General features: G+C 46.2%; 4 protein-coding genes across 5 annotated transcripts in view; 3 read left to right on the top strand and 1 right to left on the bottom strand.

Moving 5' to 3' along the window:
• Nucleotides 1-1,941: 1,941 nt before the first annotated feature.
• Nucleotides 1,942-4,933, top strand: LOC133278941 (interleukin-8-like). Its single transcript, XM_061472215.1, has 4 exons — nt 1,942-2,555; nt 2,931-3,060; nt 3,759-3,842; nt 4,502-4,933. Exons 1-4 carry the CDS (start codon nt 2,468-2,470, stop codon nt 4,512-4,514), a joined length of 315 nt encoding a protein of 104 aa, XP_061328199.1. The 5' UTR covers nt 1,942-2,467; the 3' UTR covers nt 4,515-4,933.
• A 129-nt stretch (nt 4,934-5,062) lies between these two features.
• LOC133278942 (C-X-C motif chemokine 5-like) lies at nt 5,063-6,939 on the top strand. The gene is made up of 4 exons (XM_061472216.1): nt 5,063-6,006; nt 6,226-6,355; nt 6,484-6,567; nt 6,661-6,939. Exons 1-4 carry the CDS (start codon nt 5,943-5,945, stop codon nt 6,683-6,685), a joined length of 303 nt encoding a protein of 100 aa, XP_061328200.1. The 5' UTR covers nt 5,063-5,942; the 3' UTR covers nt 6,686-6,939.
• A 235-nt stretch (nt 6,940-7,174) lies between these two features.
• LOC133279039 (C-X-C motif chemokine 2-like) lies at nt 7,175-8,769 on the top strand. The gene is made up of 4 exons (XM_061472372.1): nt 7,175-7,309; nt 7,796-7,931; nt 8,279-8,362; nt 8,464-8,769. Exons 1-4 carry the CDS (start codon nt 7,246-7,248, stop codon nt 8,567-8,569), a joined length of 390 nt encoding a protein of 129 aa, XP_061328356.1. The 5' UTR covers nt 7,175-7,245; the 3' UTR covers nt 8,570-8,769.
• Nucleotides 8,770-12,700: 3,931 nt separating this feature from the next.
• Nucleotides 12,701-21,828, bottom strand: part of CNOT6L (CCR4-NOT transcription complex subunit 6 like) — a 31,997-nt gene continuing 22,869 nt past the window's right edge. For both annotated transcript variants that reach the window (XM_061472231.1, XM_061472230.1), the window contains exons 7-12: nt 21,519-21,676; nt 20,341-20,495; nt 18,802-18,953; nt 17,414-17,638; nt 16,535-16,737; nt 12,701-16,163 (exon numbers count right to left, since the gene is read on the bottom strand). In XM_061472231.1, coding sequence (XP_061328215.1) covers nt 15,951-16,163; nt 16,535-16,737; nt 17,414-17,638; nt 18,802-18,953; nt 20,341-20,495; nt 21,519-21,676 — 1,106 coding nt within the window. In that variant the 3' untranslated portion in view covers nt 12,701-15,950. The remainder of the gene's footprint in view (nt 16,164-16,534; nt 16,738-17,413; nt 17,639-18,801; nt 18,954-20,340; nt 20,496-21,518; nt 21,677-21,828) is intronic.

Raw genomic sequence — 21,828 nt, 5'->3', positions numbered from 1 at the left:
TCTATGGCACTGTATGTGACCTGTTATCTCTCCTGGTAAATCCCTGCCTTCCCCACGGTTGTACAGACTTTCCTTTGAAGAGATTTCTGCCACAACCCAGCAAAACCATTTAAACAGTCCTGGGTTGGGCTCCTTCTAACAGCTCTCTGCAGGGAAATTGAAAACTCTGAAAATATTGAACAAAATACAGTTATAAAGCCATCTCCTTTTCCACTGCCATAGCAGCCAGGCTTTCATTCCCTCCATAGGATTTGGCAGTAGCTCATTCAGATTGTCCCTGGCCTCTCTGCAACCCTGATGTGCAGGGAATTAAATTCTTCCCTCATCCGTTTTTGACCATTTTCTCTTGAACAAGCTCTTGACAAGAATTTTGGACCTATCTCAGGGGGAAAACAAGTTTCAAAGAGGAAATGAGAACTTAGGATTTGAATGGAAGGTGTTGGGTTTTTTTTTGACATTTACCATTTTGCTACTCTATAAAATGCTGATGTGATTTGAAAACTCCAAATTACAATGTAATCACACAATCACATCATTTTTCGTCTGCCCGCTTCCTTCCTCCTCACCTCGCTATTGTGGCCACGTGTCCCCACTTCCCCTTTTGCTTCCCGGCTGGTGACTTTGCTTTATTCAGGGCAGCTCACATCCCAGTAAACCCTATGTGAGACCCATTGCTGTCTCACAGTACTACCCCCCTGTGTGCCAAAATGCTTTGCTTCAATCCTTCTATGGCTCGTTTTGAGAGAAACCCAAAAGATGCTATGAAATGTGTGGAGGAGCAAGTGCCAGACCATGGTCCCCCGAAATGGACAGGTTTATTCCCTTGTGTGGAAAGCTTGGAGCACATTGCCAGAATAAAGCCTTAAAACCTTGTGGACGCGTGGTTCTGCAGCACTATAAGGATGTGCACAGTCTGACCTCTCCCTTTCCACATGCTCTTACAGCTTCTCACTGCCACGTACATGTCTGCTTTAGTGCCATCAATCTTCCCACTACCATTTGATTATCCCAGCTGTGAATGATAGAATCCGAGACTGGCTTGGGTTGGAAAGGCCTTAAAGTTCATCCAGTTCCAACCCCCTGCCACAGGCAGGGACACCTTCCACTAGACCAGGTTGCTCCAAGCCCTGTCCAACCTGGCCTTGAACACAGCCAGGGATGGGGCAGCCAAAGCTTCTCTGGGCAACCAGTGTCTCACCACCCTCACAGAGAAGAACTTATTCCTTTTATCCAATCTAAATCTCCCCTGTTTAAGCTTGAACCCATTACCCCTTGTCCTATCACTACAGTCCCTAATGAAGAGTCCCTCCCCAGCATCCCTATAGGCCCCCTTCAGATACTGGAAGGCTGCTATGAGGTCTCCACGCAGCCTTCCCTTCTCCAGGCTGAACAGCCCCAACTTTCTCAGCCTGTCTTCATACAGGAGGTGCTCCAGCCCTTGATCATCCTCGTGTCCTCTGAACTTGCTCTAACAATTCCATGCCCTTCTTACGTTGGGAACACCAGAATGATGTTGAACTGGCTCACTGGCTGCATAGCATACTGTGTCCCATAGCTCATAACATCATAAAAGGCTGATCTTTCTTGAAACAGTAGGTGGTCAGGACACTTCTAACTAAGCCCCAACTATTTCAGGTCCCAAGTGCTGTAATGGGATACTAAATAGAACAAAACAAGAAGATCTCTTCTCCCTCCGGTCCCAGTACTGCTCAGGTCTTGCTCTCATTAGTTCCTGAGTCCATCCCAGCCCTGTTGCTTTTCCTGCTGCTATTCTCTGGCATCCATCCATGCTTCACTCCCAGTCTGCTCGTACCAAGAAATCTGTTGCTGATCGACATGCACATCAGGACTCAGCCACAGATGTGCAGAGACATAAGAATAACTTGCTTTTTGCTGGTGCTACTGTACCAGTCATTTCTTGACTTTCCTGGTGTTGGGTCAGAGTGGAAACGTGTAGCAGAGATCTTTATTTTTCCATGGTTCACTGCTAGGCAATTTTGCTGATGTAAGAGGTAGCAAAAATAGCGTGGGGGAATTATAGCCCTAAGAAAGAAATATGTAAATATCTGAGTGCAGTGAAAAAACCCTGCTTGCCCCGGGTTTACGCTTTCATTTTATTCTGGGGTCTTTGTGTGGTTGAGGGGTGAATGCTAAAGGGAAAGAAGGGTGATGCTTTGACAGACCCAGCTGATCAGAAACAGGGTGCAGGGAAGATGACGTGGGGACTCCAAACAGGCGCTTTGTCCCGATGGCTGGTTTTCATCGGCAGTGGTGTAAATTCGGTTTCCGACCCGGCTGTGGGAGGCATCTGAGAAATTACATCACCTCTCTTCATGGTCCACCGGTCAGATGTGACTGATGAAGTCTGAATCTTGCTGCTTGTATAAGAGCGCAACCCTCCTGAATAAAAAGGGGGGTTCTTCAGCTGGTTCCTCAGACCTCCTCCAGGGCTGAGCCTGCCACGAGGATGCGAACACCAGCTGGGATGGGGATGGGAGCCCCAGTGCTCCTGTGGCTGCTGATGCTGCTGGTGATGTCCCACTTAGCCGATGCAGGTGAGCTTCTGGTGTCTCTACAGATACCCATGGTGGTCAGCTCCCAGCCTGCCGTGGTCCTCAGGATGGATGGGCTCATCTGCATCCTGTGCCTAAAGGGACCCAGGGAAACAGAGACATCCTGTTTAACCCAGGATTTTTCTCATATCTGAAGAAAGAGCGTGACCATCCTGCTTGGCTAGGTTCAGCTTTCAGGAGGTGTGTGAGAGCAGGGCGCTGAGGTAGAGTCACAGATAACAGTTTCCTACCATGGTCCCTAAAGCATTGTCAGGGAAAGCATGGGGAGTGATAATTTCTTTGTCTCTAATTGATTTGGAATTGTGGCACCTCTAAATAACTCTGTCTCTGTAAACTGCTACCTTCTCTCTTTCCCAGCCATCCTGGAGGTGAACGGAAACCTGAACTGTAGATGCATAAAGACAACCTCAGACTACATTAGTCCAAAGAGATATGAAAGCATTGAGATAAGACCCGTGGGAAGCACCTGCAGGCGTACAGAGATCATGTAAGTGCCAATGGTGGCTCATGGGATGGAAAGCTGTCTCCTCTGGCTCCTATGGAGCAGCAAGGCCAGCACTGAACCTTTTCTGCTGCAACCACCCTGCTCCTCCAACCCCTTTCTGCTAAACCAAGGCTTTTCAAGCTCGCTCATGCTTCAGGGCTGAGAAACATCAGGTCATTTCTGGTGGAGGAAGTGCACCGGAGTGACATGCCAAAGGTCCTCAGGACCTGAATGGAGCTTTACAGCAAGGTAGAGTGTGATTTCCTCATGCTGGTGGGGGCTGTTTGCAGTTTGGAGGAAGAGCATCCTCAGACACTAAGGCAGGATGAGCCATAACTGATATTTTCACCACCAATATGAGAGCAGAGAGTAAACTGCATCTTGGGTCAAGCCCTTGTGTCTTTACTCCTATCCAGACTCAAGTGGTGTCTTAAGCAGATGCATCAGGTTGTTTTAACTTCTCTGCACTGATATATTTATGAACCTACAGAGAAAATAGTCTTTGAACAGGCACCTTAGGGCTTGAAGCACATGTTCCACATGGGAACGTGTTTCATCTTGCTTTTTCTTGAGCATCCCGTGGCTTCCTGCAACCTGCTGGTGCTGTAAATGAAAGCTGAGCATTGCAGATCAACCCTGGCTGCTCGGATCCGTGCCTTTGGAGGGAAGGGTAACACTCATAAACACTCTTTGTGTTTCAGAATTAAGCTAAAAACTTCAGGAAAGGTGTGTGTGAATCCTGATGTCCCTTGGGTAAAGAAGCTGCTGAAGCGTATTGCTAGCACGTAAGTTGCATTGATGAAAACTCTTTTGGCTCAGGTGGCTCTGGACAGCATCCCATCCTATCCTTGGTCCTGGGGAGCACTCGCAGGTCATGAAAAGAAAAAATACTGGGGAGGGAATGACAGGATTGGGATTTGCTTATTGCAGGTGCAATAGTGTGTTGCTACTTGGCTGGGAAAGCCACCATCCTTTGTCATTCCTGTGTTTTTGGCACAGTGTGGGGCAGCTGAGAGGAGACATCCCCATGAGTGATTACAGAATCCTACAATGGTTTCTATTGGAAGGGACCTTAAAGCTCATCCAGTTCCACCCCCCTGCCATGGGCAGGGACACCTTCCCCTCGACCAGGTTGCTCCAAGCCCTGTTTCACCTGGCCTTGAACACTGGCAGGGATGGGGCAGCCACAGCTTCTCTGGGCAGCCTGTGTCAGTGCCTCACCACCCTCACAGGGAAGAACTTCCTAATGGCTAATCTAAATCCCCCCCTTTGGTGATGCCTGTCCTGGGGACATGGTGGTGACTTGTCATAGAATTATTGAATGGTCAGTGTTGCAAGGGACCTTAGAGATGACTTCTTTCAGCTGGGGCAGGAGCTTCATCCCCCAGGACCCGATTTCGATTTCTCTGTGTTCATGTGTTTCTCCTCCTTCTGCTTTTCACAGGAAGAAAAAATAAGTTTCCTGAGAAGGAAGCTGACGCTCAGAGCCCTGAGATGCGCTGGCAGATGATGCACAGGAACCTGGTTGCTCCCCACTTTGCCCTTGCTTCCCTCCCTCATCCCGAAAGTCCCATGTCTAGCCCCCCAGCAGCAGCCCCTGCAGGGAGGGCAGCTCGCTGATGATCCAGCCCCGTGGCAGGTTCTGGAGGTGTTTCCCCTCTGCATTCAGTCCCTGGATGAACGTGAATGTGAACCCTGCATTTCTTTACTCTACCATACACTGCAAAGGGGCCACTCCTGCCTCTGTAGGAACAACTTTGTGACTCTTTCCATGCGGAGCACTCATTGACATGGTGTGTCTGTGGTTTTTATTACACAGCATGGCATGTCCTGGCCTGAGAGCTCAAGTCAAATAAAATTCAGGGTGTTTTCCATTTGTTGTAATTTCCCAGCTTTGATAAACCCCACTGCTGTAGCCTTCCTGGAACTCAATTTCCGTCTTTTGCATCTGGCACTCTTGTGTTGATGCTCTTTCATAGATATGCCATAGGCATTAAAATGTGCATTTGAATGTGTATCAGGTGAGGTATCTGTACTATAGGTAGGGGAGTGAGGGCAGCACTCAGGTGCTGTCAGACACAATGACAGCCCCTTTTACGCTGAGGAATGAGACAGGAGCAGGAAAAGGTTTGCTCAAGGCATCAAAGGGAGATGGGAGGGGCGTTCCAGCCCTGAACCACCAGCAAGCACCAGCGCTGGCGATGAGGCTGGAGTCTGCCAGCAGTTGAAAGCCTTCTAAAAACAGTAAAGGCCAATAAGAATTATAGACTCAAACTGGTGATTCTGAATCACAGCTTCTCCTGGCAACCTGTGCCAGTGCCTCACCACCCTCACAGGGAACAATTGTTTCCTAGTGTCTAATCTACATCTCCCCTCTGTCAGTTTAAAGCAATTCCCCATTGTCCTGTCCCTACATGTCCTTGTAAAAAGTCCCTCTCAAACTTTCTTGTCAGCCCTTTTAGGTATTGGAAGGCTGTTGTAAGGAAATATAGGGGGTGGGCATGGGGTCACTTGGCAGAGTTTTGGGATGGGAAAGAGCAAAAGCAGACACCACCAAAGCTCAGGCTGGGGGGAAAATCTGTTTGTAGAAGAAATGAGTAATATCAGACCATGCAGAAGATAAAAGCACCCTAAAAAACCTTGGGGCTTGTGCAGCTGCATGAGCTTGAGGACAAACACTGGGACAAAGGCCCAATATCTTTACAGGACCCGGCTTCATAGAAAGGGGAAAATGGAACCGGTTTCAGGAAGCCTGGGCCCCTGATGGGCAAAACCCCCAACTCCCCCCCCCCGCCGACCCTGGGGCCTCCCACCGGCACCGCCTCACTTCTCCTATTTCCCAGCTCAAATAAGGGGATGCTGGTGGTGCCGGGGATGGGGCCGGCATGGCTGTGCAGGCTGCCCTGCTGCTGGGGGTGCTGCTGCTGACCCACCACCATGGGGATGCAGGTGAGGCTCCCCGTGCATGGGGCTGGAGGATGCTGGGGAGGGTGGAGACATTTTCAGAAGCATCATCCCCCTATCCCGACATCCGGATGTGCCTCCGGGGCTCTCATGCAAGGGGATGTGGTGATCGTGGTGGGACATAGGGGCAGATGCGTTGCCCAAGAAAGAGTGCTGGGGGTGGTGGTGGGTTTCAGGTGATGTGCAAGCCATGTGCCCATCCAGCCCTCTTGGAAGCCAACGGCAACCTGAGCTGCCGCTGTGCCAAGACCACCAGGGCCTTCATCCCGCCATGGAAATACAGCAGCATTGAGGTCCGGCCAGTGGGGAGCAGCTGCCGGCGCCTCGAGGTGATGTAAGTGCTTCTTGGGGGGGGGGGGTACAAGCCCTCTGCTCCCCCCATCCTCCCTGAATTATTTCAGTTCCACCCTTGATGAGAAGCACAGGAGGGCTTGGCTGCTCCAGCTCCTCTCTGTTCTCTAGGATTAAGCTAAAAAGCCTGGAGAGGGTCTGCGTAAATCCTGACACCCCTTGGGTGAAGAAGCTCCTGCAGGACCTCCCTAACCTGTAAGCCCTCCTCAGCCACAAGTGATGGGGTTTCCAGGCAGGAGCAGTGGCACCCCATCTTCACTTGTTTCTCCCTGCTTCTGCTTTTGGCAGGAGGAAGAAAGAGGCTCCCCACTGAGGAAGCTGCCACCGGTGGGACAGACAGATGTTCTGGGCCTGAAACTGGTCCTCATCTCCCACACTGCTGTCTCCTTGTGCGGAGGCAATGATGCTGCTGAGTGATGCCTTGAGCCCCCTTTTCCTTGGCATTTTATGCATTTAAGCCCTTGAAAATGCCAGTACCCCCTTCCCCACCCTTCCCCAATGGGCTGGGTGCCCCTTCAGGCACAGCCAAGCAGGTCCAATAAAGGCAGCATCTCTTGGTCACTCTCACTTGCATCCCTTCTTGCAGGATTCCAGAGGCTTGAGGGTGCTCAGGGGAGCAGAGGCGGGGCTCACCGCTGTTTCTTCACCAAGAAACATGGGGCAAGGACATGTTAGGAGGTGGCCACAGTGGTTTCTGCCTTTTTTGATGGGGAGCTGGCGTGCGCCACCACGTGCAATGGGGAAGCGGTGGCAGGGAAGTCGATGCATGGGGCAGCTCCTTCCTGCCCCCCTCCCTGGCGTTTCCCAGGCTCCAAAATCCCCGCCTGACTGGCTATAAAGCAGCCCCAGGGCAGCCCGGGCCGGGGGGTGAGGATGCAGCTGCTGCCGGCAGCACTGGCCATGGCCCTGCTCATGGGCAACTTGGTGCCGGTTGGAGGTGAGTGACCTTGGCGTGGGCCTCTGTCCCCCTCCAAACCCCTCGCTGGGGCACTGAATGGGGCTGACCATGGACTTCTCTCAGCTTTTGGATTTGTTTCTTGCCTACCTTTGAGCTTCAGTTTATCACTTAAACTCCGTGGTTAAACTGGAGGGGGATGCTGGGGACTGGGCGGGATTTGCCTGATGGGTTTAAGCTGCTTCTCCTCAAGACCCCTGTGAAATCTGAGTGTGCAGTGGGTGGGCAATGGGTTTAGTTTGTAAAGTACTGGTTAAGTTTCAAACCTTGAAGCTAAACCCTTTCTGTGTGCATGACAAGAAAGCTTTGAGCCTGTGCTGGGAGGGATTAGCTTTGCGTCGCCTCTTGCTGCTGCAAACCCCATTAACACAAACCCATGTCCCCGTGGGCACCAGCGATGGGATGGATCGTGACATGAGGATGGTGATGGGCTGAGACTGGGTGTGTGTGGGCTGCTCTTGGGCGCAGGTCTGTCGCTGGAGAGCCTGCTGACCAACATGAGGTGCAAGTGCATCAAACGGACTGCCCAGGTCATCAACCTGGGGCTGATCCTCGCCATTGATGTCACGCCGCCGGGTATTCACTGCAGGAGGAAGGAGATCATGTAAGTGGAAAGCTTTGCAAAGCAATCGCTGCTCACTGCAACCTGCCAGGTTGGACAGGGCTTGGAGCAACCTGCTCTAGTGGAAGAGGTCTCTGCCCATAGCAGGGGGTTGGAACTGGATGAGCTTTAAGGTCCCTTCCAACCAAACCAGTCTGTGAGTCTATTCTATGATTCTATGACCCAAGGTCAAGGCCTAAAACACCTCATCCATCTCCCAGCAAGGGTCACAGGGTGTGCTCATAATCCCGAAGGGAGCAAGAGGGGCTTTCTCTGCAGACAGCAGCCTGGTGAGGAACACTTCGGGGCAGAGGCGTGCGTGGGGCTGAGTGGGTCTCATCACATTGCAGTCTTACCCTGAAGAAAAACAAGAAGGTCTGTGTGACCCCCGAGGCGCCCTGGATCCAGCTGCTCATCTTCAAGCTGACACAGAGGTACGTGATGCCCGGTAACTGGACAACAAGGATCAAGGCAGGATGCTCCCCTGCCTCCTGATGGCTTTGGTTTCATTCCTTTCCTCCCCCAAAACCTGCAGGAACTTCACCAAGAAGGCAGCAGCAGTGCGGGTGCGGCGGGAAGCGGAGTGGTGGCGCAGGCTCCCTGCCCCATCTCTCCCTCTGTCTGAATACAGTGACCAGTAACCAGCTGGGTTCTGTGGCACAACTCCAGCGCTTGTTCTGCTCCCAGGGTTTTGGTGGGGGGCAGGAGCCTTCCTCTGCTCCCTCCTCCAACAGAAAGGCTTTCCTCTGGGGTGCCCACTGTCACCCTCCGTTTCGGGTACTTGCGCTTTTCCTGTGCGCGATGGCATGCCATCAATAAATGGATGAACGTGCGTCTCCCATGGCTGTGGCAGCTCTTTCTGCGTGGATCTGTGTCAAAATCAGGCTCTTTGGGGTGAAGGAGTTAGACTGGACCATGGCATCATGAAGCCGTTGGCTGCTTTGCCTCAGGGAACTTCCTAATGCGTTGCCTTTCCTCTGCCCCAAGTTCTTCTGCTTTTTCCCGATACCTCCTTGCGGGAGCTGGTTGTGCTATGGGATGCCGGAGTTGGATGGGGTCTGACCTCTGCAGTCTTGCAAGCACAGGAGAAATACTAGGAGATTTCCCAGTGACCAGCTGATGGATGCAGGCATCCTGCAGGGACCCCAGGATGTCCTTTGGCCACATGGACCAAGGCAATGCCGGTCTGATGGGCAACCCAGTGCAAAATCTACTTAATATCATCTCAAAATGAGCCTTGGCCATGCTAGTGGTGGGTGTCTGAGGCCTGGGGACCTCTTCAGAAGGGTAGCATTCCAATTTGCGTCACCTCCCACCACGACGGATGCCAGAAGTGCATCCCAGAATCTTGAAGCACCCATCCGATCACCACGTTCCCCTCCCTCCCACTCTCAGGAACCACAGAGGTGGACAAGAGTGGTTGCAAAAGGGCTGTTTATTGCCAACAGAAGGAAATGTAAGTACACAGGTGAGAAGAAACAAGCAGAGATTTAGCCCTCTCCCTCACGTGTGAGCAGTACCCTGGCTCCACAGCGCGGGTGTTTGTGTTTAAAGTAAAACAAAAAGGAATTCTTTCCAAAAAGGAAGGAAAACCGAACAGTTCTGGGTTTTGAGGAGCTCCCTTTGCTGAGCTGCCCGAAGGTCAAGGAAAAGCAGGGCTGCTTTGCTCAGTTGTCGTCGTTGCTTGGTCCAGGCTGGGTCCGTGCAGGGGAGCAGGTCTTCCCCCTGCTGTCTCCACTCAATGGGAATTGGCTTTTTCAGCCAGTGTTTCATTGCAAAGTTTGATTATGGGGGAAATTGCACTGTGGTGTGGCACCTTCTCCAAAAGGGATTTTCAGAGGGAGAAAAAAACGGATCCTTCTGTAAAAGCAAAGGAGAGAAGGTTCCTTTCCATTTATTCCTGTGGGAAAGAAGCAAGTTACTCAGTTTTTTTTTGCTCAGGGCTCAGTGGAAGGCTGCTCTTGCAGGCAGGCTGCTTGGGGCCACTGTCAGGCTTCACAGAGCTTTTTGCCTGGGAGACCTACCCCATCCCCATGCCAGGGCTGGTGGGGAAGGCCCAGAGCAGGCCAGGCAAAAACCCGGCCCCCACAAGCAACAGTTTCCTCATTCAAGCACCCAATGGGCTCCCAGTTTTAAGCTGTTTCCATAAACCAAGATGTAACCCCCTAAAATGTTATCAGCTTCCTCCCTTCTCCAAGTGCATTTCCATCTCGAGGGGCCAGACCTTGTGGCTGCAAAGACAACACATAAGCAAGAAATCTGACTAACAATCACCCTGATCTCCCAAAACAGCTGCTGTGGGGTGGGAAGTGGAGCCTGGGTTCCCATCACAACTGTGCTGGTCCAGCCCATGAGTTTTGAGCTAAGGGTGCATTTAGCTACCATGGTGCACACAAGCACTTTAATTGCTTGGAAAGCAAACTTGTAATGCAGTAAGTTAAAATGGAAAACAAAGCCACGTAACGTGTCACCTGGAAAGAAAGCCATCATGAGGGTTGTGGGGTTTTTTATTGGGTTGTTTCTTTGCTCTGAACAAAGATCAATACAGACAAATGCAAACTCAGTAGATGCCAAGACTGTAGGAGCTGTTTAACAACAAGGACAAGATCACTAACCTTCACCACTTAAAGGGTGAGGGATTGTGAAAGCTAAACACAGGGAGGGAGAGGGAAAAGGAAGAGAAGAAGTCCTACCACTTGGTGTGCTTTGCCATCAGTGCTGTCTCAAACACATACCTGGGGTATCAAAGCACCCGAGTATTTCTCTACCTTCATGCTTATTTTCAGCTATACTCCAAGAAACTGCACTCCTGAAGTCCATCATCCGCCATCGCGGCCAAACCAGCAAACTTCATCATCTCTTAAAATCTTGGAGTCTTTTTTTCTGAGGATGAAGGAGCTCTTCTAAGTTGTTAATTTTGTCCCTTTTCTCATTGTGCAATGCCTGTACCTGCATTATCTGCTCTGATTTTGGGGTTTTGCTTAGAAAGCAAACCTGCAGTCAGCGTCAGTGCAAAGAGTGGTCAAGAAGATATCCTGCCATATAGAGCTGTGACTGGATCTAAAGCCTCATGATCTCCTTCTAAAATTGTTTTTAAGTGAGTTCATGGCTGATGCTTGGCATAGACTTAAGACATCAGTGGTTTCCTCTTGGGGTTTGTGTCGCCTTTGAACAATGAAGGGTGAGAAATGGAGGGTACGTGATTTATACTACTGTAATCTTACAAAAAGCTGGTGAGTTGCGTATCATAAGGTGCTTTTTCCTCACTGGGAGATGGAGAGGCTCAGCCAGTAATAGTGCCTACCAGAAAACCCCAAACCTCTGTGCTTAGTGCTCGTTTCTTTTGCAGTCTCTAACAAAACAGCCCCCCCTGCCCCATGTAAGGCCTTCATGGCCTTTGGAATGTGCAAAATCAGGTAAGTGAGGCTTTCCAATGCACGTGTTTGGTGCTGAAACCATACTCCTTCTGAGGTTAAGATGAACTTGAGTGAGTCTTGTGTGCTACTTCACCTCCTACCGGGCAGTTTTGGTTGTGAAGACCACACAGAAGAACATCCGAGCTCTGTGGTGATGAAGCAGGGTCAACCCGCTGCTCTTCTATGTTGACGGCCTGGTTTTAGCTAAACCACCTTCTGCTGCTGCTTGGTGTATTAGGTAACGGTCTGCTAAGATCTGTTACCTCCCCATACAACAGGGAGAGGGTCCTTCTTCAGACTTAAATCAGGCCTTAGATCTTCATTAACACTGCAAGGAAAGTATCTGTGCAGACGTCAAGAACAGAGGATCTGAATTACAATTAAGTACAAATCTGAGGTTGCTGGGGAAAGGACAACTGCTACTTGCCATAAAACTTCCTTTTAAACCAGTATGGGAGCATGGATCACTTTTGTGTGGTATTTCTAATGCAGACTATCAGTTTGGATAGGACTAAAAGACCTTTCACTCCACCCTGCTATGCCCAACTTCTTGCCAAGGGCAGTTTTGATGCTAAAAGCTAAAACTGCATTGTGGAAATGAAGTAACGGCCAGTTCCAGCTCCCTACCAAGAAGGTATGAATACTGCAGTCCTGGGTGAGGAATCCCTAAAGTGTTTCTTTCTCCAGCTCATCTTCTAAATCAACATAGACTCTCAATTGTAACAAGCCTTTTTGGCTTCCCCCTCACCTGACCAAGACCACAGGAAGAAGCGACATGAACGTTTGAGGTCTCAAATTTCCACTTGCCATTTGGACCCAATAGACAAGCTGGGTGTGGAAAGCTGGTTTCCGAAAGCCCAATATTTGGGATTAAGTGGGAGCTGCAGATGCTCAGCACCTTTGGAAAGTGGGCCTCGAGAACGTGACCGTGGGTTTAGGAGTCTCCATGTCAAAGCTAGCAGGGTGGGAGCCCATCATCCATGCAGTGTCACCCAAATGCTGATGGTGCGGTTTTGAAAGCTGTATTCGGTCAGTGGGAAGTAATTCTGAAAAGGTCAAGAGTCAAAGATTTTGGCTTTCTAGTCCATAAAACAGAACAGTGAGGATTTGCGATTAACAGACCTTTTCTGAAGGTTCCTGCAGCCTAAACAGGGGTGGCTTCCAACAGAGAAAGCTCACCCATAAAACGAGACATTATGCTAGAATGAGTGCTAGAAAGGGATGACAAAAGCTTTTGACAAGGCAAATGGGAAGGAAAGCTGGTCTCAGACCCCATTGTGCCATCCCTGACTTCAGTGTATAGTACACAAATGTTCACACTTGCTACAGAGAAATAAGGAAACAGAAATATTCAGCTACATTGTACAAAATTCTCTTTTTTATATATATATATATGTATATATGTACACACACAAAACCCCATATTGAACAGATTTACCATACTGAGTTTTAAAAAGTTGCTCGTAGAAGGGTGTTGGATTTTTTTTCTCTGCTTGCTTTAGGCAGTGCTGTTGCTTAGAAGTTGACACCAGGCACCATATTTCTGAAAGCAAACCAAGACAGCCAGGAGCAGTAAAGGGCTTAGAGCTTTCTTACCCAGGCACTGACTGTGATGTGCTGGGAACTGAGGGTCAGTAATGGAGAGAACTGATGTCTTCCCATCCATCTCTGCTTAGGGATATTTGACTTCGTATTGCTTTCTCTCCCCTAGGAAACACCCTACAGTCAGCTTCCATCTGGGTCAGAAGAGAATTAGCCTTTATTGAAAGGGATTTCACTCCATACACAAAGCTGGCAGCTGCCTGCTCTTTTCCTAGAGCAGAGTATCACTATGGCTGGGAAAGAAAGCACAATCTCCTTACTGCTCCTGCTGGGAAGGGAAAATACAGACAGAAAACAAGGTGGGAGCCCAACACATAAAAGGCAGGTAAACGTGTCTCTGGTTATGTGCATCAGCTGAAACATACACAAGACTCATTTTGTTTTAAATCCAGAAGTTTTGTGCAATGTCTGTAACAGTAACTCTTTACTTTTTAAAGAAATCACACAGCATAACAGATGTTTGGAAGTGCATTTTGCAGCAGAGAAAATCCAATTAAACACCTTCCTGCAACAGAACACTTCAATCAGTGAGAAACCAAAGGGAAGTCAAACTTAAGCAGTTTACAACGTTTGCCAGGATTTGGGTTGGTTTTTGGTTTTCATCCCCATCCTCTCCCACCCTGGTATTACAAAACATTGCTGTTGGTTTTAGTTTTATTAATAAACGGGCTCCTCTGCAGTTCATATACAATCATAGATGGATTTTAAATTCCATTTTATACAAACATCTCAAAAAATACTGGGAGTGAAGTATGGTAGGAAATACTGCTCGTGTTGCTACTTAACACGCGGGTGGGAAGAGGAGGAGAAGGGTTGGTTAGTGCACACCTCCACAGCAGGGTACCCCCACCTCCAAAAATGATACAGCAGCTGATTACAGAAAGGTAATGTCCACAAAATTTAAGTTTTTCATGCTATTCTACTTTCCAGTACTATACTCTCCAATCGCTTCCGCAATTTAATGGCTGGGCGGTGGCCGCTGAGGTATATTACAAATGAGATACCTGCACCTAGAGAAAAATCCATCTTTAGAAAGGGCTTTTTTTTTTTTTTCTGTGTGTGGTGCTGCACAAAGCAATTGCCATGCAGGAATTTCACCCAGCTTCCAATTTGGAGTAGACAATAGGTGACGCCTCCTTTTTTCTTAGGCACTTACTCTTTTACAAGGGAGTTGTTTGGTTGAACCAATTTGTTTATGTTCTGTCCCATACCACCCCTTCCCCAGCCCCCAACAAGAGTCAGGGAATAGTTTCTACTCTAAATCCAATTGATATTTATTTCCCCCCTTTGGATAATTCCCTATGCATAAAATGACAACGGAAATAATTAAAGAGTAGAGGAAGAGCCTGACTCTGTAGTTTTGCCAGACTGAAGATGGCTCCTTAGTATTTAAAGCTAATTTCACAATTTAAATTTGACTTTTTCTTTTTTCCAGTATACGAATGAGACACAAATATAGGCTCTCAATCTGCTTAAAAATTTCATTCACGTAATGGAAAATTTTTTTTCATTTATTAAAAATATCACATTTTGAGACTAGAAACAGTAAAATGCATGAAAAGTTTAAAATAGAAATTCAAGAAAATCTTATAGCAGCAAAAAAGCAGAATAAAGAAAAACTTAAAAACACAGACACAACCTTCTCCCATCACTGTGCCGTTGGTTGTTGGGTTTTTTTAAACATCAAGCAGCCAAACAATTTTATTTTTCAGAAAATTGCATTATGATTAAAGCCTCTTGAGGCACAAGGGTTTGAACTGGCCACCTAGAGCAGAAAAAGGGAGAAAAAAAAGAGATTTCCACACATCCAAAGAGCATCAACATTTGGGAATGAACCAGCAGCTTTTTAATTCAACCCTGACTGACAACAAAAGAGAAAGGTTATTAAAAAAAGTGGGATGGATATTTGGCAACTAGGGTCAGGAAAAACAATCCAAGGAATGACTATGGCTCCCACTCACTCCCCCAAGAAAAAAACCATGCCAATGGCTACTCCATGTGCCCTTTGGAGACAGAAGGAAGATTGTTTCCAGCAGGTTTTTCCTGTACCCTATGCTTAACCAGTTAATCCCAAGTTTCCTTTCTGGGAAAAGGGAACTTAGGATAAATTTGCAACTTCTTTATTCACCCAGAACCCCAACGGCTGGCTTCAAGTGCAATTTCTCAACCTAAGTCCTAACTCCCAAACTGCGCTGCTGAAGAGTGTGTCTCCCTGGCTTGCCAAAGCAGAGAGGCAGCTCTGTTTCCCTCTGGATCCTTGTGTATCCGTCCCAGGAAGGACCCAGTTCTGCAGAGCTCTGGAAAAGACTCCCCATAGGATCTGCCCAGTGTTCAATGCTCACCTATGAGACATAGGTTTGCTGGGAATTTTGTTGCAAATGAAATGACATCAGGAGAATTTAGACTTCAAATTTTATCATAGATATTAAGATATCTTTGGTTTTCTAATATTAGTTAGATGAGGGGCAGTGCCACACTGCTCATCATTTATAGTCAGGTTATTAAGTGCTTTGCTAATGTGCAAAATTTGTTTTGGATGCAGAGTTCAGTCCTCATTTTGGGTTCAAACAAACAGCATTTCTAATATTTTTTCCTACAAAACAAGCATTTCTATTTTATTCTTTCTTTCTCCTAAAAGGTTGGCTCATTTTGCCACGTTCTGGAAAAAAAGCACTATCCTGAAATACATTAATATGCAAGGTTTTAATCTCATTTGTCCATTTCTGAGTGCAGCTTCCTACTGAAAAGGAAAAGCTTGCCAGTTTTTAAAAAAAAAAGAAAAATTAAGTTAAGAATTTGGAAAGGGAATAATACTTTGGTTCCAGCCCTAGTGCCAAATGATACCAATATGCACCAAAATGTGCAAAATCTCATATCAAACACATAAGGAAAGGAGCTTGAAGAAGCAGCTTAAGGTTGGCCATACTTTACTCCTATATACTTTGATTTACAACTGTACAGGTCCATAACAACAGGTCCTTGCCCTCAAAGGGGCAGGGCTCCACTACCTCCTGTTAGGCAAGTGCACACCGTTGACAAGAGGCAGGAGCGGAGGATGGAGTTCGAGTTGTGTTAACAGTGAGAAGTGGTCTGAAGGGATGTGAGGGTGTGGACACCCAGTGATGTTGTTGTCAACCAGCCACTGAGGGTCCAAAGGCCCCAGGACACCAAGCACGTTCATGTGAGTGTTGGAATAGAAAATGTAGTCAATCACACCCTAGGGAGAAAGAGAAACATGACAGTGAGAACAGACCTTGCTTCTGGCAACCTGAACTCGACTGGTTTCTGGCTGCTATCCTTGGGAAGAGGCACAGCACTGCAATTAAGGTAAGAAACGCACGCAGCACTTCCCATTCCAAGCGCTGCATCCGTTCTCATTAAGTCACTGGCCAGAGCCAGGTCAGAAGCTTAAAAATGCCAGCAAATCAAGGATTTGTGTGCGGTAGGAAAAGTGTCCAGCAAGTGGAGGAACCAAGTGATGAAGCGCTTACAGGAACAGAGGGAAAGACAGCCAATGGCCAGAAAATTAAGACAGCATCCTGGAGAGACCAGGTCAATGGCTGCCATTTCAGAAAAATCGCTGCTTACTTTGAAATCAAAAGTGTAATTGGTGTAAGGCATCAGGTTGTTTTCATAGGCGCTCTTCAGCTGGAAGCCATGCGTGATTCTTCCTTCAGAAGCCCCATTTTTTCCATTGCCACTGAAGTTCATGAGACACTCATTGTAACGCAACTCCTTGAAGTCCTTGTGGTTGTCAGCTACTATGCCATTGCTTAAGTATTCCACTACACCTGTTTGCAAAGGAAAGGATCCAGGGAGTTCCTTTAAAATACGACAGTCAGGGAACGCTGGCCTCGCAGTTAAACCCAAAGCACCAGTGAGACACACCATGAGATTAGAGAAGAGCATTCATCTAAAGGGAAACCTACACAGCAGCTGTATTGTCCATACCCAACTTTTTGACACACAGACAGGGAACTGAGGCTCTCCAGTGGCTTTGACACTGTTTTTTGCAGATTACAATAGACCCTTAGTACATGTATTGTAGTGTGCATGTGGCAGGGTGCTAAAGAGGCAGATTTTCTACTTATACATGACACTACAGTATTGAATGTTGTAATTATGAAAGCAAACCTATCTCCTTAGAAAATGTTCATGTTCCATCAGGAACTTCCAACTTTCCATGCTCAAGGCATGGGTATTTATTTAATGATATAATTAAGATCTATCTGTGCTTTTCTACCTCCTTATAGGCACAACCAATTTTTCTAGAGTGTACAGCTGATTGTGACAAGCAGCCTGCTCAATCGTAAGACTGGAAATCCCTTCAGCCAGCTTTCAGAAGACAGCTGCTGCTACTAAAGCCTTCATCCAGGGAAGTGCAAACCACACTACTGCCCTCAGAAGAAAAGAGGATTCAACTGTTCTAAGAGAGTAAATTAAAAATTAAGCCAAAACCAGTCTTACCTGAATCAGGTAATGAGTTGAGATCCGCACAGAGCACCAGAGGGATAGAGTTAGGATCTGCTGTTGGACTACTGGGCCTGCTTGAGGCTTTCTCGAGGATATTTTTAAGTTCTGAGACAAACATCATTGTCTGAATGAGTTTCACATCTGAGTATTCAGGGTCCCAGTGCATGTGGGCATTGGCCACAATAAGCAGCTGTTTGTCCACATGAAGTGATTTCATACCTGAATAAACAAAGACATCTCTATCAGTGAAAGGCTGATTGTGGGAATATAGCAGATTCCTCCCTGTTAACATTCAGGATCTAGCTACTAAGGACTCCAAGTCAGACACACCAACAAATGGATGTATTTTTATTGCTGGAAAAAGAGGCATTACCTGAACCACTACTCCTTTCTAAATCAGTATGTGACTAAATCTGTCCAATATAGGAAAGAAACAGCCAGCATAATCTGAAACTCTTACAGTTGCATTCCTTGTCTACTCCTCAAGTGGATATCACTTGACCTTGCACAACTATTCAATATTAAAGGCACAAGGGAGTTTCTTAACTCTTAGCTTCCACAGTACAGCAAATTGTTCCCTTGGAAAAAACCTCAAACCTGCTTATTAAATGTTAATGCTTAAATACAGTACAAACCTGGCTGCTGCTTAACACTGTAGCTGCTTTTACTATTTATCTGAGAAACAGTACTCTGAAAGATGGGGCATAAAGCCACAGGCTATTCCTTCCACTCTTGCAATTTACACATTCTGCTCCTTTGAAGGCTACACTGGCAACAAGCCACCAAAAAAAACCCAGACACGCAGACACAGCAGGGTGGCAATTATAAGCACACTGAAATTGTCTACTGCATCTGATCAAACTTAAATGAAAATGTGACAGCCAGTCAATCAAGTAGCATGAAAAGATACCTGATAATCTCATTCGTCTGCACCAGTACATTAGCACTGTCTTACAGTCACTGGGGGGGGGGGGGGGGGGGGAACACACGGAAGGATTCAACCAAGGGGAGAAAAAAGAGTGTTGAAAATAGAAGTTGAACATTATTGACAACGACTGGTAAGAGCTCGTGCATGTAAACACATTCAACTTGAAAAAGCTTAATTCTTCAAGTAGAAATTAACAGAGTAAGAAATCAGGGACAAAATCTTGAAAGGAGAAAGCTAAATGCTGGGTATCTGGCTGTGGACCAGGAAATCATGTTGTGTGTGTTCTGTCTTACCCACTGATGGGCTATCATACAGTAAAGAGCATTTGCTCACCCACAAGTATTTGTTTACCACCAGCAATGGCAATAATATTCTTGAGAGCTCTATTATTTAGGAATAACTCATGCCTTTATGTGCTTTGAGTTATCAATGGGAGAACCATGGTCATACTCACTTGCTCCAAATAGTTCTTTGTGCACCTCTAATACCACGGCAACTCCGATGTTGTCCTTTGTCATCACTCTGTTTAACATAGCTTCTGAACCTTCAGAGTTAGCCATTGCCACTTGGTTGAACTCCACTGTATGCTTCTGCACTAGTGTAAACCTGATTAAACAAAGAGAATCACATGTGAACACATCTGACATACAGCTACATGAAAAGATGCGGTTTCTATCTGCACTCCAGTATACCATGTCTAAGGAGAGAGCCTAGAGGCACGTGGTGAGGCACATTTCTTTTGTCTGCTCATTTTATAAAAGTGAAAACAGTTCTAAGAAATATTCCCCCAGTCAGGATAGAGCTCTTTGTCTGGCAAGCAAGATACTCTCACGGTAGATGAGATACCTGGGGTTTAGGAAGTGTTTACTTGTTTCTGCATAGCACTCCAAGAGGACTGTTCAGAGCAATCTCAGAGGTTATTGCACCTCTTCTGGAGTGTTCTAGGTAAAAAAATTAAGATGAGATGGTAATTAAAGGCTTGCCTTTTACTACGGGCAAATGCATTGTGGAAAAACAGCTTCTTTGAAAACACCAGCTATCAGCACTAGTTTTGTGAAATTGGTTTTTCATTCCCTTCTAGCCTTAGGATGCCCCAAAGTGCCTTGTTTTAGGACAAACCGAAGGCTACCTATTGAAAGCTGGGGGCTTTTCCTGTTTGTGCTCTCAGAAAATGAGTGTTATGTCTTCTGTTCTCACATGTAAGAAGAGCCAAAGCATAATAATCAGTTCTCTATATACCCTTGTTAGTTTCAAGGTTTGAAAAACACCAGCTGTTTGTTTTCACAGACTTCCCAGTCAAACCCAGTCAAATTGTTTTAATACATGATCTAAAAGGTTTATTTTTGTTTCTGGAAGCAGTGAAAACTCTGAAAGCCTTTGCAAAACTTCCATTCTAATTATTGAAACCGTTTTGAGGGATTATTCAGAGGGATACTCAGTGTGGTACAACCTGTGAGCAGTTTACACAGACGAGAAGTGTGAATGTCACCACCTCTCCTCCCTTCCCAATAGTTTGATGCTTTTAGTGTAGCAGAACCTTTTGACTCAGGTATTCAACAATGTCTTGATTCATACAGCAGAGAACATTCTGTGATCCTTTCACAGTAATACATCTTTTAATACCTGATGATCAAGAAGCTTCTAGATCTTTACTCTTAGAGGGATGAAACTGCTGTCAAGCAAGGCAGAAGTTTGTACAGAAGGTATTTATTAGATCTGTCAAAAAATGTGCACACAAACATGCAAGTTTTCACTTGTACCAGCTCTCCTGTAACTTCCCTGGTTTCTGAAGAAGTATTTTTGTTCATCCCTGAAAAGAATGGAAGGGCTGTGTTGCAAACAGAGCAGCAGAAAAGAAGGGAGGCTCATTCTTTGTTATGAACTTTCTATTTTGGTTTATAGTACTTCAGCTACCATGTGCCCTGAGGAAAACTTTCGGACCTAAATCAAGTCGGTTTTAATGTATTTTTAAAAAGCTGTTTCTGCCCCTTACTTTTCAGTTTTGAAGAATATTGCACAGCCATCCACATGCTTTTTCTCCTGCTCAGACATGATTTTGGCACGTGACTTTGGAGAAAAAAATCCATCGTATCCTCGTTCTTTCAAGGCTGGCAGAAAAAGGGTGAAGTATTGCTCTGTTTCCACTTCCTGGAATTGAACACAAATACCTTAGGCTAACACAGTCAAGCAAACCATTCCTATTTCTGTATGGCAACTTGTGCCTGCCTTGGCTTGCAGTCAGCAGCTCTCATCAAAGCAAAAAGCTTCTGCTTGAACAAATCATGTCACTTCCTAGATTAATGGCCTACCAGAAACAGATTTACATTCCTGCATATCCTGGAATCCCCCCAGAAGGGAAAGTGACAGGTTTATTTTGAATAACAATAGATTACACCTGGTATTTTTGACATATGAACATGGATACCATCCTAGGTTAAAACTTCTGAGAGGTCGACAAGTATCCAGCAGCAATTAATATGTAATTTCTTTCACACAAGGGTCTCTTGCTGCTCTGTAACAATACATTTTCTTTGTAGCAACATTTGGTCTCCAAGAGGATTTTAGAGTTAATCTCTTGAGGTTTTCAGACCAAGGTAACTACTCTCTTCTTGAGCAAGATTTTTGCCTATCAGAACTTGTTTAAAAAAATGAAAGAACAGTTTAAAGGCAGAAGCATTCAACTATTCTAAACATCGGCAATACATTTCTAATGACACAGCAGGACACATGTACCAATGACACTTGATATTTAACTGGAACCATAAGAGTCCCTTTGTTTACCAATGAGAGTATTTTTGAGATTTTAACTTGTATGTCAAGCAGGAATGGACCAAGATTTGGGAATACAGCATTTTCATTCTCCCCTTTCGCAGTGAACCCTATATACCCAGAGGGAGAATATTTAGGATGCTTATCTGAGCATGAAAAGACCCAGATCTTCCAATACAGATTGCCTACTAATTTAGCTAATTTTATCTCACTTGCTTTGTCCCATTTCATAAAACACAAGCCAATGCATAAACAAGGATCTTTGCACACAGCTTGTACAGGTAAGCCCCAGAATTTGTTAGCAAGCAGATGAGTATGATGTTCTCAAGAAAGCATTACATTCTAAGAGCAGAAGTTAATGTTTTCTGTTTCTGATGAAAAATACAGTTATTTTCCAATTACCTGAAGACTAATAATATCTGCATCACAATTGACGATTTCTTCCATGATTCCCTTTTTTCTATACTCCCAGTTGAGTGCCCAAGATGGGCAGTAGCCATAGAGCTGCCGGGTGGCGTATTTATCACACAGCACATTGTAACACATAACTGTGAATGAAGCTGGAAGGAAAGAAGGAAAGGGAAAGGTTATCAGCCTCTGAAGATTACAAATTCTGAACTTATTCAAGCCAAAATACTGGATCTTACATGGTCTGCTCTGGAGCACCTGCTGAACACAAGTCAGTGGACTTATTCTACTGAGCATTTTATGA

The sequence above is a fragment of the Pezoporus flaviventris genome, unplaced genomic scaffold (genome assembly GCF_033815535.1).
Source record: "Pezoporus flaviventris isolate CSIRO_AGI_PZ_B2104156 unplaced genomic scaffold, CSIRO_AGI_Pfla_v1 ptg000070l, whole genome shotgun sequence".
Lineage (NCBI taxonomy): Eukaryota > Metazoa > Chordata > Aves > Psittaciformes > Psittacidae > Pezoporus > Pezoporus flaviventris.
This window is presented reverse-complemented; position numbering and strand designations above follow the sequence as displayed.

What these genes read in the sequence shown, in the direction of transcription:
- LOC133278942 (XM_061472216.1), top strand. Translation starts at nt 5,943, where the DNA reads ATGGCTGTGCAGGCTGCCCTGCTGCTGGGGGTGCTGCTGCTGACCCAC. An exon ending in CCACCACCATGGGGATGCAG is followed by an intron (nt 6,007 to 6,225) that starts GTGAGGCTCCCC and finishes GTGCCCATCCAG; the next exon opens with CCCTCTTGGAAGCCAACGGC. An exon ending in TGCCGGCGCCTCGAGGTGAT is followed by an intron (nt 6,356 to 6,483) that starts GTAAGTGCTTCT and finishes TCTGTTCTCTAG; the next exon opens with GATTAAGCTAAAAAGCCTGG.
- LOC133278941 (XM_061472215.1), top strand. Translation starts at nt 2,468, where the DNA reads ATGCGAACACCAGCTGGGATGGGGATGGGAGCCCCAGTGCTCCTGTGG. An exon ending in GTCCCACTTAGCCGATGCAG is followed by an intron (nt 2,556 to 2,930) that starts GTGAGCTTCTGG and finishes TCTCTTTCCCAG; the next exon opens with CCATCCTGGAGGTGAACGGA. An exon ending in TGCAGGCGTACAGAGATCAT is followed by an intron (nt 3,061 to 3,758) that starts GTAAGTGCCAAT and finishes TTTGTGTTTCAG; the next exon opens with AATTAAGCTAAAAACTTCAG.
- LOC133279039 (XM_061472372.1), top strand. Translation starts at nt 7,246, where the DNA reads ATGCAGCTGCTGCCGGCAGCACTGGCCATGGCCCTGCTCATGGGCAAC. An exon ending in CAACTTGGTGCCGGTTGGAG is followed by an intron (nt 7,310 to 7,795) that starts GTGAGTGACCTT and finishes TCTTGGGCGCAG; the next exon opens with GTCTGTCGCTGGAGAGCCTG. An exon ending in ATCTTCAAGCTGACACAGAG is followed by an intron (nt 8,363 to 8,463) that starts GTACGTGATGCC and finishes CAAAACCTGCAG; the next exon opens with GAACTTCACCAAGAAGGCAG.